Source organism: Macrotis lagotis, chromosome 3, assembly GCF_037893015.1.
Source record: "Macrotis lagotis isolate mMagLag1 chromosome 3, bilby.v1.9.chrom.fasta, whole genome shotgun sequence".
NCBI classification, from domain to species: Eukaryota; Metazoa; Chordata; class Mammalia; order Peramelemorphia; family Peramelidae; genus Macrotis; species Macrotis lagotis.
The window spans coordinates 222,568,286-222,581,726 of record NC_133660.1 but is presented as its reverse complement, the minus strand read 5'-3'; the positions used below and the strand labels follow the sequence as shown (position 1 = coordinate 222,581,726).

The following is a 13,441-nucleotide window of genomic DNA, read 5'->3' as shown; positions in this document are numbered from 1 at the left end:
ATTTTCAGATAACACTGATCATTTGAGAGAGCCATGATAATGCCAAAGGGAGAAAGTACAGTGGGAAAGAGGCTCATCATCTTTGCCTTCCATGATAATTGTTGCCCAAGTGCCATCAATAGGCAGATGGGCACAGGAGCAGTGTGACCCACCCTAAATACTGCTTCCAGTTCAGCCCTCACGGCCATCCACTGGTGAAGAAAATCCTGAGGCAAGGGGGCAGACCCTGCTACTCATCATAGAGTATGGGGTGGGGGCAGCCTAGTTGAAACACCAAGATATTTTGGGAGAGAGTCAGAAGGGTAATTTGTGCCAGGGAAGGTCAACACCCCCCCACCACCAACATCTTTACTCCCCTCTCCCCTCAGTACCTGAAGCAGCCTAGGACTTTGAACCCTGGAGTCCTGGGATTAACATAAAGGTCATTATCCCTAGAAGCAACCTTGTGGAAAAACTCCTGCAGGGACCAGAGCCACAGCTAATGAAGACCCCAAAAGAAAAGTTCTTACCACCAAAGTCCTTAGTACTGTCAAATGATTCAAAACCAGGACCTGTTATACCTTTTTCAATGGAGAGGACATTAAAGAAGTGATATAACTATCTGCTTTGCATCCTAAGGACCATGGGATTTTTTTTTTCATCTGTCTGGCAGTTGACGTGTTCCAGATGTTCTTTTCCATTAGAATTTGAGTTCCTGGATAGTAAGACTATCTTATTTTTCTATTTTCACTCAGCACAATACTTTACACACAGTAAGTGTTTATTTAAAGCTTCAATTTTATTCATTCTAAAGTAATTGCTCTAATCATTTATAAAGAAAATCCAAAGTGGATGAAAAACATATTGTCCAGGTTATAATGTAGCATTTGCCACTCATTGAATTAGACCATCAGTATGAATATCTTAGGTGAATCCTGAAACTGGATAGTGAACTGGCCCCAGAGCTGATATTTCTACTGATACTGTTATATGGGACATCAGAGATTTGGCAGAACTAAAATGACAAATAACACAAAGCATAACAAGCTATATTATGTAACCACTGAATATGTTTATGTGGAAAAGTAGTACAAAAACCCTAACTGGGTATGTTTATGATCAGAAAAAGGAGGAAGACCAATCAAGCAATGAGAATTAAAGGCAGGGGCAGCTAGGTGGCACAGTGGATAGAGCACTGGCCCTGGAAATCAAATCTAGCCTCAGACACTTAATAATTACCTAGCTGTATGGCCTTGGGCAAACCACTTATAATCCTATTGCCTTGCAAAAAAAAAAAAAAAGAATTAAAGGCAATAGGCAAAAAGGATAATAAAAGGACAGATGTTTCAAGATGCTAAAAGAATAAGAGAAAAGTTTTTAATCTCCACTGGATAAGTCCTTTATAGACAGTTTATGGGAAAGCATGGACAAGAAGGGTAGGAAATAACATTCATCAAAGTGATGTTCTTTAAATTTATTTGTTCACAATGGAGATTATAGGGGAGTTTTCAGTATCAGTTTAATGTTCAATTATTAATCAATTAACTTAAAATTATTGTTTTATGTAATAATGCTCATTAAAACTCACATTTATATAATATTTTAAGAATAATTAAATTTGCCAAATTTGGGATAAGAACTAATTAAATCAGATTATCTCAGGATAAATAAATTTTAAATAAATGAAAATGGAACAAAGGCAATGTACAGAAATAGAATAAATCTATCAGAATTTCCATAATAAACTATTTTTATCATTGATAAAGAGTGGACAAGACATATTTTAATTTTAACACCATAGTCCTTGATGTGCTATACAGGAAAATGGAGTTGTGTTAAAGAAGACAAAGACAGAAAAACAGCCTGATCAAACCAAGGACACATAGCAGAAGACATCCATGATGGAGAAGATATATTTTGGAAAACATCAAGGGATTGATTTCAAGTTGTCTGAAAGGAAGATACTGAACTAGGAAAAAAATTACAGATGTGATAATGCTAATAGGTAACATGGAAGATATCTATTTACAACCCATATGCTTGTTTTTGCTCTTTAAAATGGTTATGAGAATCATCCACTTATGTTCTGAGGCTATCCTTGAAAATGTGAGAAAGGAATAGGAAAGTTTTCACAAATGAACTTCTGAATTGCCTTCACAATTCAATTCAGTTCAATAAGCATTTATTAGATGCCTGTATTCTAGATACTCCATTTTTATACCACTGGCTGAAAGAATACAATATACCATTGTTACTATGACTTACTTAAAGCATTTAACTTAGAGAAAAACGGGAATGGAAAAAAATCATATCTCCCAAATATATTAATATGAATATTACCTAAGATTCCAGACAGTAGCATTGGGAGAAAGGGGAAGGGAGGGATAAGAATAGGATGGGGAAAATTATCTCATATAAAAGAAGCACATGGAGGGGAAGATGGGGTGGGTAACACAATTGTTTTCACATTGTTTTTCCAATTAGATTGTGAGCTCCTTGAGGGTAGCAAGTGTCTTTTGCCTCTTTTTGTACCCCTAGTATTTAGTACACTGCCTGGTCCCTGGGAAGGATTTTAGAAATGTTTTTGGAAGACTTACCTTCTAACTCCTCTCCAGGCAGACTGGGCTACTCTCTATTTCCTTGCTTTTTCTTCCTTTTTTTTCCCCTCTCAAAGTTAAACAACCAAGGCATCTTTATGAAAACTATTTTAAGAAATTCTTTTTGATCTAGCTAGTCTTCCCTAATCCTCAAATCCCCCACTATCCATCTGCTGTTCTATTTTCCCATTGGTAACAATCGTTTCCACAATGGCTCATTATCACATAGCATCACATACTGGGGATCCTTTCTTCTAAGTGGGAATTACCCTGCTTCCATGGTCCAAGACTAAATCAGTCTTTTCTTTCTATAGTTCATCAAAGAAAGTGTGGTACAGTGAAAATATTACTACACTTGAGGTTAGTAAGAAGAACTGAGTTCGATCCAAGTTCTGCTACCTGTTAGCTGTGTTACACAGGACAAATTACTTAACATCCTGTAGGCCCTCAGTTGCTTCACCTTTAAAATGGGGGTGGGGTGGGGAATGGACTAGAGGACACCTGAAAGCTCATTTCAGTTCTAAAACCTATAAGAATTTATGTTACTCTTCTTACTTTTATTCTTTGAGAGGCATATGGTATTAGTTAAAGAGTCAAGAGATATGAGTTCAAGCAGTTTGAGTTAGTACTTTATCTGTCAGTAACTGCTACACTAAGTTGATAACTGTCAAAAGTTATGCAATACTGTCTGAACAAAACAAAATATCTGAAACCCTGAGAAATGAAAATAAATATGCAAATAATATACAGAGAAACTTCTAAGAGGCAACTCCATCTTTGTTTTTGGATGCTAAATTTGTAAAGTAAAATCATAAAATATTTCAACAAAAATGAATTGCGTCAACATTGTATAGGGCCTGAGTTGGACTTCAGGATGATGCAGAGAGGAAATAATACACAGATTCTGTCTCCTTTTCCTCAAGGAGCTTACTGTGTAGTCAATGGAGCAAAATATGCCCCCTGTCTAATCAGTAAAAGACTTATTCTAAAATTTGGAGTTCTTTAATGCAGCAAATATTTAAAACAATTCTTTCTATGCTTTTAGACCTTGCTTACCCCTTCTTTCATTTTTATTTCTAGTTTTCTTTTTTTTTTTGCTCTCTCTGCAGACTGATTATTTAAATTGCCCATTATGCTTCCAAAAACATAGGCTGATAAGTTTATTTTCTATTGAGTGATATGCTTTTCCTGGTGCTATTTTCTGAAAGCCTGTCAATCACATATTACATAAAAAACTGCAGGACTCCACTTTTCCCACATAGTACAATGAAGACATTATAGCTGGGCTTGTCCAGAAGAAGTGGAGATTTGTCACTCTTGAAACTAACTTGATAGAGACAAAGCAAGCCAGATCATTTAGGTCTCCAAGTAACTGGGGAGGCTGATTAGGGGTGGTTTAGTTATCCATCTAACAATGGCCAACTTTCCATTTCCCTCTGTGCTAAATAAACACTTCCTAGACTTCATTTTGCCTTACCATGAATTTCTTAGACCAAATAGGTGGTTCCGTGTTAACCAATACAAGCATAACTGACAATGTTTCTGTAGAAATAAAATTCTACCTATCCAATTTAAGCAATATTGGATGAATTCATTTTCCTTTTAGGCTATCCAGCATGCCCTGCTTCTGCAAAAATATTCATAGGTATATTTTTCTTAAATTTTTTTCAGTGAAAACTTAGTAATTTACTTGACATCCCTGCAAACTTCATTTGAGAATATTCTTTCTGAATTCTTTAAAGTTGGTTACTTAATTTTTTTCTGGTCTTTAGTCAATATTTAGAGTATTGGCCTTTGAGTTAGGAAGACTGACTCCAATATTGCTTCAAATACTAGTTGTGTGACACTGGGCAAGTCCCTTTTCCTTCCTTGGTCTTAGTTTCCTAAATTGTAAAATGGGAAAAAGAATAATTCACCTCTTATAGAGATATGAGGATCAAACAAAATAATGTGTGCAAAAGTATTTATTAGCCTTAAGATATAATTGTCAGATAATATTAGAAAAATTCAAATTCTAGTGTTATTCTTGGTCATTTACTTAGTGTTAACTGTAGTTTCAATCTTTTTTTTCCTATCAAAAACAAATTTTATTTCCAGGAAAAGTTTGAGGATCACTCTTTACTCTTTGATGTCTCTTTTATGTTGGGGAGAGAGAGAAGTAAGAACATGCAGTTAATTTCAAACCTTATTTACTATATATTCTATTTCCCTAGTAATCCCTAGTTTTACAACAGTGACAGATAAATGTTGATGTTATCAGTTCTTTCATGATTATGAAATCCCTCTGACATGTTATTTATCCACTCTTCTTTTCAGAAGGGGACAGGTTGGCAAAAATGATTAACTACTGTAATTTAATTTTTTCTTAAAATTCATGTGGAAGAACTACGACTCTTTTAATCATATTAGCATTGCCCACATCTGATAGTGCTGTGTAAGTTAATCTCTCTTACCATTGAGAAGTCAGCTTCATAAACACATCAAGATTGTCTGGTTCCTGGAAAAGTTTCAGAAGTTCTGGATCACAAGAGAGGTGGGCAAGGATACGCAATTCAATCTGTGAAAAGTCTGACAAACAGTCCTGCTTTTAATTTTCAGTCTTGTAATCAATCCCTTCAGTTTCCTTCTCCATTCCCGTTTTCCCCTTTACTGCAGTACTGACCCCTGTCTCTCTGGCCCAAATGACTACAGTTTAAAATGATTACAATTACAGGACCAGATTACTACAATTCATAGTTTTTTTTTAAAAAGAGGGTTTTAGTGCCTTCCCTCTATTAATTATTTTCTATTTATTCTGCATGTTGTTTTTTTTGTACATGATTGTTTGCTTGTTGTCTCTTTCATTAGGTTGTGAGCTCCTTGAGAAAAGGAATTGTCTTTTTCCTCTTTTTCTATTTCTAGTGCTTATTAAAGTGGCACTGAGGAGGTAATACATAAATGCTGATTGACTGAAAAAGACAAGGGGAGAACCCTGGGTGCATCACTTTTGAAGAGTTATCCCCAGTTTGGGTAACCACCTTTAGCAAGGATATTGACCACCTGGAATGTGTCTAGAATATGGTGTCCAGGATGACAAGAGGATTAGAAAACACATTGAAGGAATTGAGAATGTTTTGTTTAGAAAAGATTTACAGGGGACAAAATAGGGATGTTCAAATATTGGGAAGGGTATCATGAAGAAGAAGGATTGTATTTATTACAGGTAAATACAAAGGGCAGACCTAGCACCCACATATGGAAGGTCCTATGCATCATAAGAAAGAATGCTCTAACAATCTTCTTTATCCCACAATGAAATGGGTTGTCTCAAAAAAGAGTGAGTTTTCTGTCATCAGAGGTTTTGAAACATACTCTGGATGTTGATTTGTCAGATGGGTCATAAAGGGAATCAACTAGATGGTTTCTGAGGTTCTATCCAGTTCTTAGATTATATGTTTCTATGATTTCCATTTTTATAATTCCCTTACCAGTTATTTCTTTGCTCCTTTTATTCCAAAACTACCTTCATTAGCATAATGGTATCCATTATCATAATGTAATATAGGAAGTCTCCAAAATTATATGCCAATACCTAATTTTAAAATGGGAAATATACATTCTATGTTAGGAGATAGGAAAAACTTTTGGAATAAAAGCAAATCAGGTGTTTTTAGAAGTAAAAAAGTATATGGAGAAGCCCAGTGGTCTTTGAATTAGATTAGGGAAGTAGTAGATACTGTATCAAAACATTAAAAAAATCTGGAGGATTCTGTATATACGATTTTTTAAAATTTAGATTTAAAATTTAATTTTTGACTAAAAATGTGCCCTCAATAGTAAAAAAAAAAAATTGAAGAAAAAAGCCCAGAGCAAAACTTAAATTGCTGATCCATTATTTCTAATCTCTGGTGATGGAGTAGACCATCTGGTGATGGATTCTTTTTGTCCAGGGTGTCCCATGGAGATCTTTCCTAATCTAAGGAACATTTGTAACCTATACTAGTGGGAGGGTACCCTCCCTTCTTCTTCCTTCCACCAGGTAGTCTTGGTCCACTGAATAAGAATCAGTTGATCAACCAATATTTGCTTACCAGATACCAGACCCTGTGCTAAGCTGGGGATTCAAAGAAAGGCAAAAGTCTGTCTCTACCTTCAGGAAGTTTAAATTGAACAGAGAATATAAGGTGCAACAACGATTTCTAAATAAGCTGTACACAGGATCAACACAACTAAGAGGAATTGGGAAAGACTTCCTGGAGAAGATGAGATGTTAGTTGGGACTCAAGAAGCCAGAGTAGCCAGGATTGAGGACGAGGAGAGAGAGAATGTCCCATATATGATGGGAGAGATGAGAGACTTGTCCTAGGAACACCAAGATGCCAGAGTCACTGGACCAGAGAATATGTAGAACAGAGTAGGAGATGGAGGAAGATGCTGGAGGAAATAAGAATCTGCTTGACATCTATGCCTATTGCAACACTTCCCTCTGATCACTATTGTAATGGCCATTATCCTTCCTGTAGCCTGGGCATTATCTTGGTGCCATCACTCTCAAAGCATCCGTTTCCTGATCATACAAACAGTCTGTATTAGCCCCAGTCTTCCTGGCTCTGAGACCAGCTCTCGTGGTATGCCACAGAGAGCCTCTCTAATACTATGAAGTCTCTAAAACTGTCACATTCCTCATATCTTTGGGTCAAGACAACATAGTCATTTTCGTCAAATGCAAATATTAAACATATCCAGAGAATTTAGAGCTGAACTAGAACTAGAAAGTTCTCTAGTTCAATTCACTCATTTTACACATTTCAAAACTTAAGCCTGAGGAAAATAAGTACTTGCCCAGATCATTCAGGTACAAAGAATCAGAGCCAAGATTTGAATCCATGTCTTTTAACTCCAAACCCACTGCTCTTTTATTGGTTATGGGCGGTTTACCATGAATTTATTCAACAGATTGGTTTGTTGATTACCTCATAGAGTAGTATTTAACCAGGACTTTGAAAATTTGCTAAATACTTCATATAAAACAAAGGCTTAGGCAAATTTAGATGATGGCAAAGCAAGATAAAGCAGGAAATCGGTCATGAAAGGCTCAGAGCAGAAAGCATTATCCAGGGGTAGCAAAACTATGGGAGGGTATTTACACTTATAGGTACTAAGTAAATATATACTATGATATGATTGATAGCCTATGCTGAGGGAACAGTGCCACAATTTACCACTTACTGTTTTCTCTTTTATACTTTTCCAAACTCTTTGCTCCCATTTATGTTAAATGCTAAATCTCACACATTGATTCCTGCTTCACATAATTCCTGCAGACTCCTCTCTTTGCTTGCCATTTTGTCAGTCTCTCAACTAATATAGACAGAAATCTTTAATCCAAATTACTTTCCTCTCCTTCCTTTAACCTTCCTTTCTTATAGCCAATGAGCAAGAAAAATAACCCATATCCATACATTGAGCAGAATATTAAACTAGGAATATTTATTCTTGAGGTATGGTGGCATGGACACAAAGATCAAGAGACCAGACCTCATCTAGGGTGTAGCTACTAGGACAGGGATGAGAAAATATGTTCTGAGATGTTTTATGCTAATTAAAGATTGACTGTTACTAGGGAGATAGAAGAAAAGAACTGAGAGCTATAGTTACCTTGGACCATTTGGGCCATTTTGAAAAGCACAGTGGATTGGCAGGTGCAAAAGAGAAAGTAATGTGGCAGAGTAGCAGAAGGCTTGATAGATCCATATGAAAAGGTAATTCCCCTGCTTCTCTGAAGAGATAGGAGCCTATGTGTGTCAATACTGCATAGAATAACAGACTTTTTCAATATTTTGGTTAGTTTTGATTATTTTTTCTTTTTTATCTTTGTTAAAATACATGGCTCTCTAAAAGAGGAAGAAGAGAAGGAGATTCTGGCACTATAGGTGATATAAAAAACAGAATAAAGAGAGTCATAGGGAATTGGATCTCTTGGAGAGGCAGTAAGAGGAAAAACTATGAGAGAAGAATCAACTGAAGAATGGAAAGATACGGTTCCTGCCCTCAAGGAGAAAATAATCTACTGGACAGGGGGAGGAGGAGAATATGACATTTCATAATATTATTCAAAGTACAAAGGTGTAAAAGGAAAAGGGACTTATGTGTTCTAGAAAACTTGAGAAGGAAGAGAACAATTTTAGTAGGGGGTATCTTGGAAGGCTTCTTTGTTCAAGGAGGACAAAAATATTCATGATTTTTTCATGATGGTGGCAACTTTTTAGTTTTCCCAAGGGATACTAATTACTAAAATGGAATATTAAGACTTGGAACTAATACTGGGACAGGAGGATAAAGAAATTGAAGAGAATCCATTACTGATCTGGAAGCTGAAGCTTAAAATACTTTGGTCACATAATGAGAAGTTAGGACTCATTTTGGCGGGGAAGGGAGTCTGTGTTTTCATTTAAAACATGATTATTATGGAAATGTTTTACATGATACCCATTTATAACCTCAAACAATGAACATTAAAAATTGTTTTCACATGTAACCACAAAAAATAAAATCCTAAATAAACTAAAAAAACACATTCTATTTTACATTTTACTACTTATACATGTGTGTTATATTGCCCATATAAGACTTTAAGTTACATCCCTTGAAGACAGGAGAAAGCCTTGATCGATCTCTCTCTCTCTCTCTCTCTCTCTCTCTCTCTCTCTCTCTCTCTCACTCTCTCTCTCTCCTCTCCCTCCCCCCCTCCTCCTCCAGTGGTATTTAAGAAATATTTGCCAAATGGTTGAACAGAATAGCCAAGGACTATCATTCCACAGAGAAGTGATATATGTTTCACTTATAGAAAAAAATCCAGATTCACAAAAACTAGAAATTATATGAAGATTTATAGTAAAAATCATTGTTTCTGATGTGTGCCATGACTTAGGGATGGTCACGTTCCTAAGAGTAATACTAATAGGAACCCAGTGTTGTCTAACTGAAATTTATTTAAGGGAACCTAGATTAGAAATCTGACCTCAGGGGCAGCTAGGTGGCACAGTAGATAGAGCACTGGCTCCAGAGTCAGGAGGACTTGAGTTCAAATTTGTCCTCAGACATTTAATAATTACCTAGCTGTGTGATGTTGGGCAAGTTACTTAACCCCGCTGCCTTGCAAAAAAAAAAGAAAGAAACCTGACCTTAGGAGTCTCAATATGCCAGCTCACACTTGTAGTGAATAGATGAGGGGTTAGTGGTGTCTTAGTCCCCTTCTAGTTCTAAATCTCTTGAGCCTCTGGTCCAGAGCCTTCTCCCTGCCTCCAGGTCAATTAAGCTGAGCATCCTTATCTTTTTCATAACTGAAGTTTAGTTCTGATCTTTCACCAAATGGACAATTTGAGGCCATGGACATTCTTTTTTACATAATATGGACCTGCTCTGAGGGGAAATTTCAAGCCTAACATGGATCTAACTCTGACCTCTAGAGGGGACAAGACCAGAAATTATATTACATCTTCACTTCACAAAATTTGTCAGCCAAAAAATGTTGGAGAGATTGTGGGAAGATTGGGACATTAATACACTGTTGGTGGAGTTATGAACTAAATCAACAATTCTGGAGAACAATATGGAACTATGCCCAAAGAGCAGTAAAACTGATCATGTTGTTTGATGAAGTCATACCAATACTAAGCCTATATCCAAGAAGAAATCATAAAAAATGGGAAAATTTCCAAAATATTCATAACAGCTCTTTTTGTAATAGCAAAGAATTGGAAATTGAAGGGATGCCCAACAACTGGGGAATGGCTGAACAAGTTATGGTATATGAATGTTATGGAGTAATATTGTTCTACAGGAAACCATGAATGGTTGGACTCTAGAGAAGCACAGAAAGCATCACAGAAATTGATGCTGAGTGAGGGGAGCAGAAACAAGGGAACATTGCGTACATTAACAACAACATCATTGTGAGTTGATCAACTGTGATGGATGTAGCTCCTCTCAGCAGTTCAGAAAGCTTGGAAAATCCTGGGAGACCTATTATAGGCAATGCTATCCACATTCAGATGAAGAAAAACAAAACAAACAAATACAAAATCTGAATGAACACTATATTCACTTTTCAAAAATTCATCTGATATTTTTCCTTTCTATTTCATGGTTTTCCTTCTTTTCCCTTAGTCCTAATTCCTCATACAGAAAATAAGTTATCTGTAAATATGTTAAACATAAATGTGCATGTACAATGTTCACCAGACTATTTGTCACTGAGGGGAGGGAGATGGGAAGGAAGAATGGAAAGAAATTATGTAACTTATAAATATGCATGTGGATGAATGTTGAAAAACTTTCATAACATGTCATTGGAAAATAAAATACCAATTGGAAAAAAACAAGATTTGTCATGATGTGGGTTTTTGTAATTATGTAAAACATTCCTATATTGGTCATTTTGTATAAGACTTAAATCAAAGAAAAAAATTAAAGAAAGTGGAAAAATAACAATCTTCAGTATGTATTCAATAAATATCAATTCTTTTTCTGGAGGCAGACATCATACTTCATCATTAGTCCTTTGGGATTATCTAGGATTTTGTATTGCTGAGAATAGCTATGTCATTCACAGTTCTTCATTGAACTATATTGTTGTTATTGTGTACAATGTCTCCCAATTTTCTTCAGTCTGTTTTTTAAGTAATCAGGTTTGTTATTCCATTTAAGTAATGATTACATTTATAAGTATTTGATTATTACAAACGATTTTAAGAACACATCCAATGAAAAATGGCTGCAAATATACTTTCTTGTTTACTAAAAGAAATTGTCATAAAATACCTGCTGCTAGGAAGGTATAGCCTTTGGAAGATATAAACATTGTTCTGGGAGAAATAGTTGTTTTTTCATCTTCTTTTCCTAAAGAAAATATACAATTGGGAGAAGTATAAATAACTAAATCACAGCAATATTTGATAGGCATACAATTATGCTAATATTGTTCTACAATGAACATAGAGTCTAGTTTTTTTTTCTGTTTCTAAATGCTCTTGGAGCATAGATATCCTTTACATAGCATATCTGAGGTAACAGAAAGAACTCTTCACATGAAGCCATGGCTTTGAAGTCCTTCTTCTGCCAGCAGTAATGTGGGACTACTTAAGACAAAACAGTTCATTTCCCTGAGCCTCAGTTTCCACTTTTTTTGCAAAGAATGTGAACTCTGGCCTTCTAAGTCCTTCACAACCTAGCATCAGCTGATCTTTCTAAGTTTATTGCACAGTACTGCCCTTCTAATATTGCACACCCTTGCCAAATTGGCTGATGTCAGTGGTTCTTCTTTATCCCATCCCTGATATTTTGCACAGTCTAACTTCTCTTCACAAATGATTTGTAGAATTCTCCAGCTCAGCTTACATCCCACCTCCTACACAAAATCAATCCTGATTTTCCCAGTTGCTAGGCATTTTCTACTAGAAATTACTTTTGTATTTTTTAAAGTATACTTTGCATTTTTTTAAATTAGTGTACATGTTATTTCTCCTCAATAATGTAAACTATTTGAAAACAATGATTCTTTCACTTTGTCTCTATATTTTTTAATGCATATTATGTAATTCTTTTTTTAAGTTTTTTTTTCTTTTCAAGGCATTGGGGTTAAGTGGCTTGCCCGAGGCCACACAGCTAGGTAATTATTAAGTGTCTGAGACTGGATTTGAACCCAGGTACTCCTGACTCCAGGGCCAGTACTTTCTCCACTACGCCACCTAACTGCCTTATTATGTAATTCTTAAATAGCATGTGCTTAATAAATATCAAGCACAATAACTTATATAGTAGCTCCTTTAAAAAAATCTTTGTTAAAAGTTAAATCAAAAAATAATGAATTGAACGATATATCTTTAAGTCCCTTTCCAATTCTAAGTTTTTTTCCTCCAAATTTCTCCTTTTATTCTAAGTTAATTCTTTCAAATTTCCAATCCATATGAAATTCCTCAGGGAAAAATTATTTTTGTATCCCCACTGCCTAGGTACCATAGTGTCTTGCATATAGTAGACACTCAATACATTTTTCTTTAATTAAATGAGCTAATTGAAAACATTCTCTGTGGTGAACCAAATAATCTTTCAATCATTCCATGTATAGAATCAATATCTAACAACTGGTTACTTCAGAAAGGCTGAGAATAGATGAATGCCAGAAACCCCTTATGGAGCTCTCGGAGTTTTGATAAGTTCTGAAGACATATGTGTGATATATATATATATATATATATATATATCACACATATATGTGTGATATATATGTGTGATATATATTAGAGTATATGTGTCTGTAGGTATCATCACATATACATACAAAGGCACAAAGAAAGGAAAAGAAACATTTGCAATATTTTGTCCTATAGCTTTATATCATATACCCTAGTAGGTTAGAGGATCCATGCATTATCGAATCATATCTCATTTTCTTATTAGGACATATTTGTAAGTAGAAAAATGGCATGGTATTGTAGAAAGAACTCTGACCTGAGGGTTAGAGAACTTGAATTCAAATCTGAGTTCTTCTACTTGCCTCAGTGTCTACATTTGTAAAAAGAGGAAATTGAAATTGTTCTCTCAAGTCCTTCTAGCTCTGAATCTATGATTCCAAAAATCCTGTTCAAATGCAAATTAGACTCCAAATGTTCCTGATAAACTCAATTCAAGGACTAGGACTTCCAGGACCGGGCCAAGGTGGTGGCTTGAAAATGGCATGCTCTGGGAGCTTTTCCCTACAAAACAATAAATGAAGCCTCTATACAGACATTAGAGCTACAGATCCCATCAAATAAAGACAAGATCAAAACAAGTTTTCAACTGTAAACATCATGAAGGATCTTCAATGAAAGTCTGTCTCTTGG

General features: G+C 35.5%; 1 protein-coding gene across 6 annotated transcripts in view; it reads right to left on the bottom strand.

The window, feature by feature from the left end:
* POLN (DNA polymerase nu) overlaps positions 1-13,441 on the bottom strand; it is a 349,980-nt gene that overhangs the window by 135,507 nt on the left and 201,032 nt on the right. For all 6 annotated transcript variants that reach the window (XM_074229925.1, XM_074229926.1, XM_074229927.1 and 3 more), the window contains 2 exons: positions 11,379-11,456; positions 5,030-5,144 (listed from right to left, as the gene is read on the bottom strand). In XM_074229925.1, coding sequence (XP_074086026.1) covers positions 5,030-5,144; positions 11,379-11,456 — 193 coding nt within the window. The remainder of the gene's footprint in view (positions 1-5,029; positions 5,145-11,378; positions 11,457-13,441) is intronic.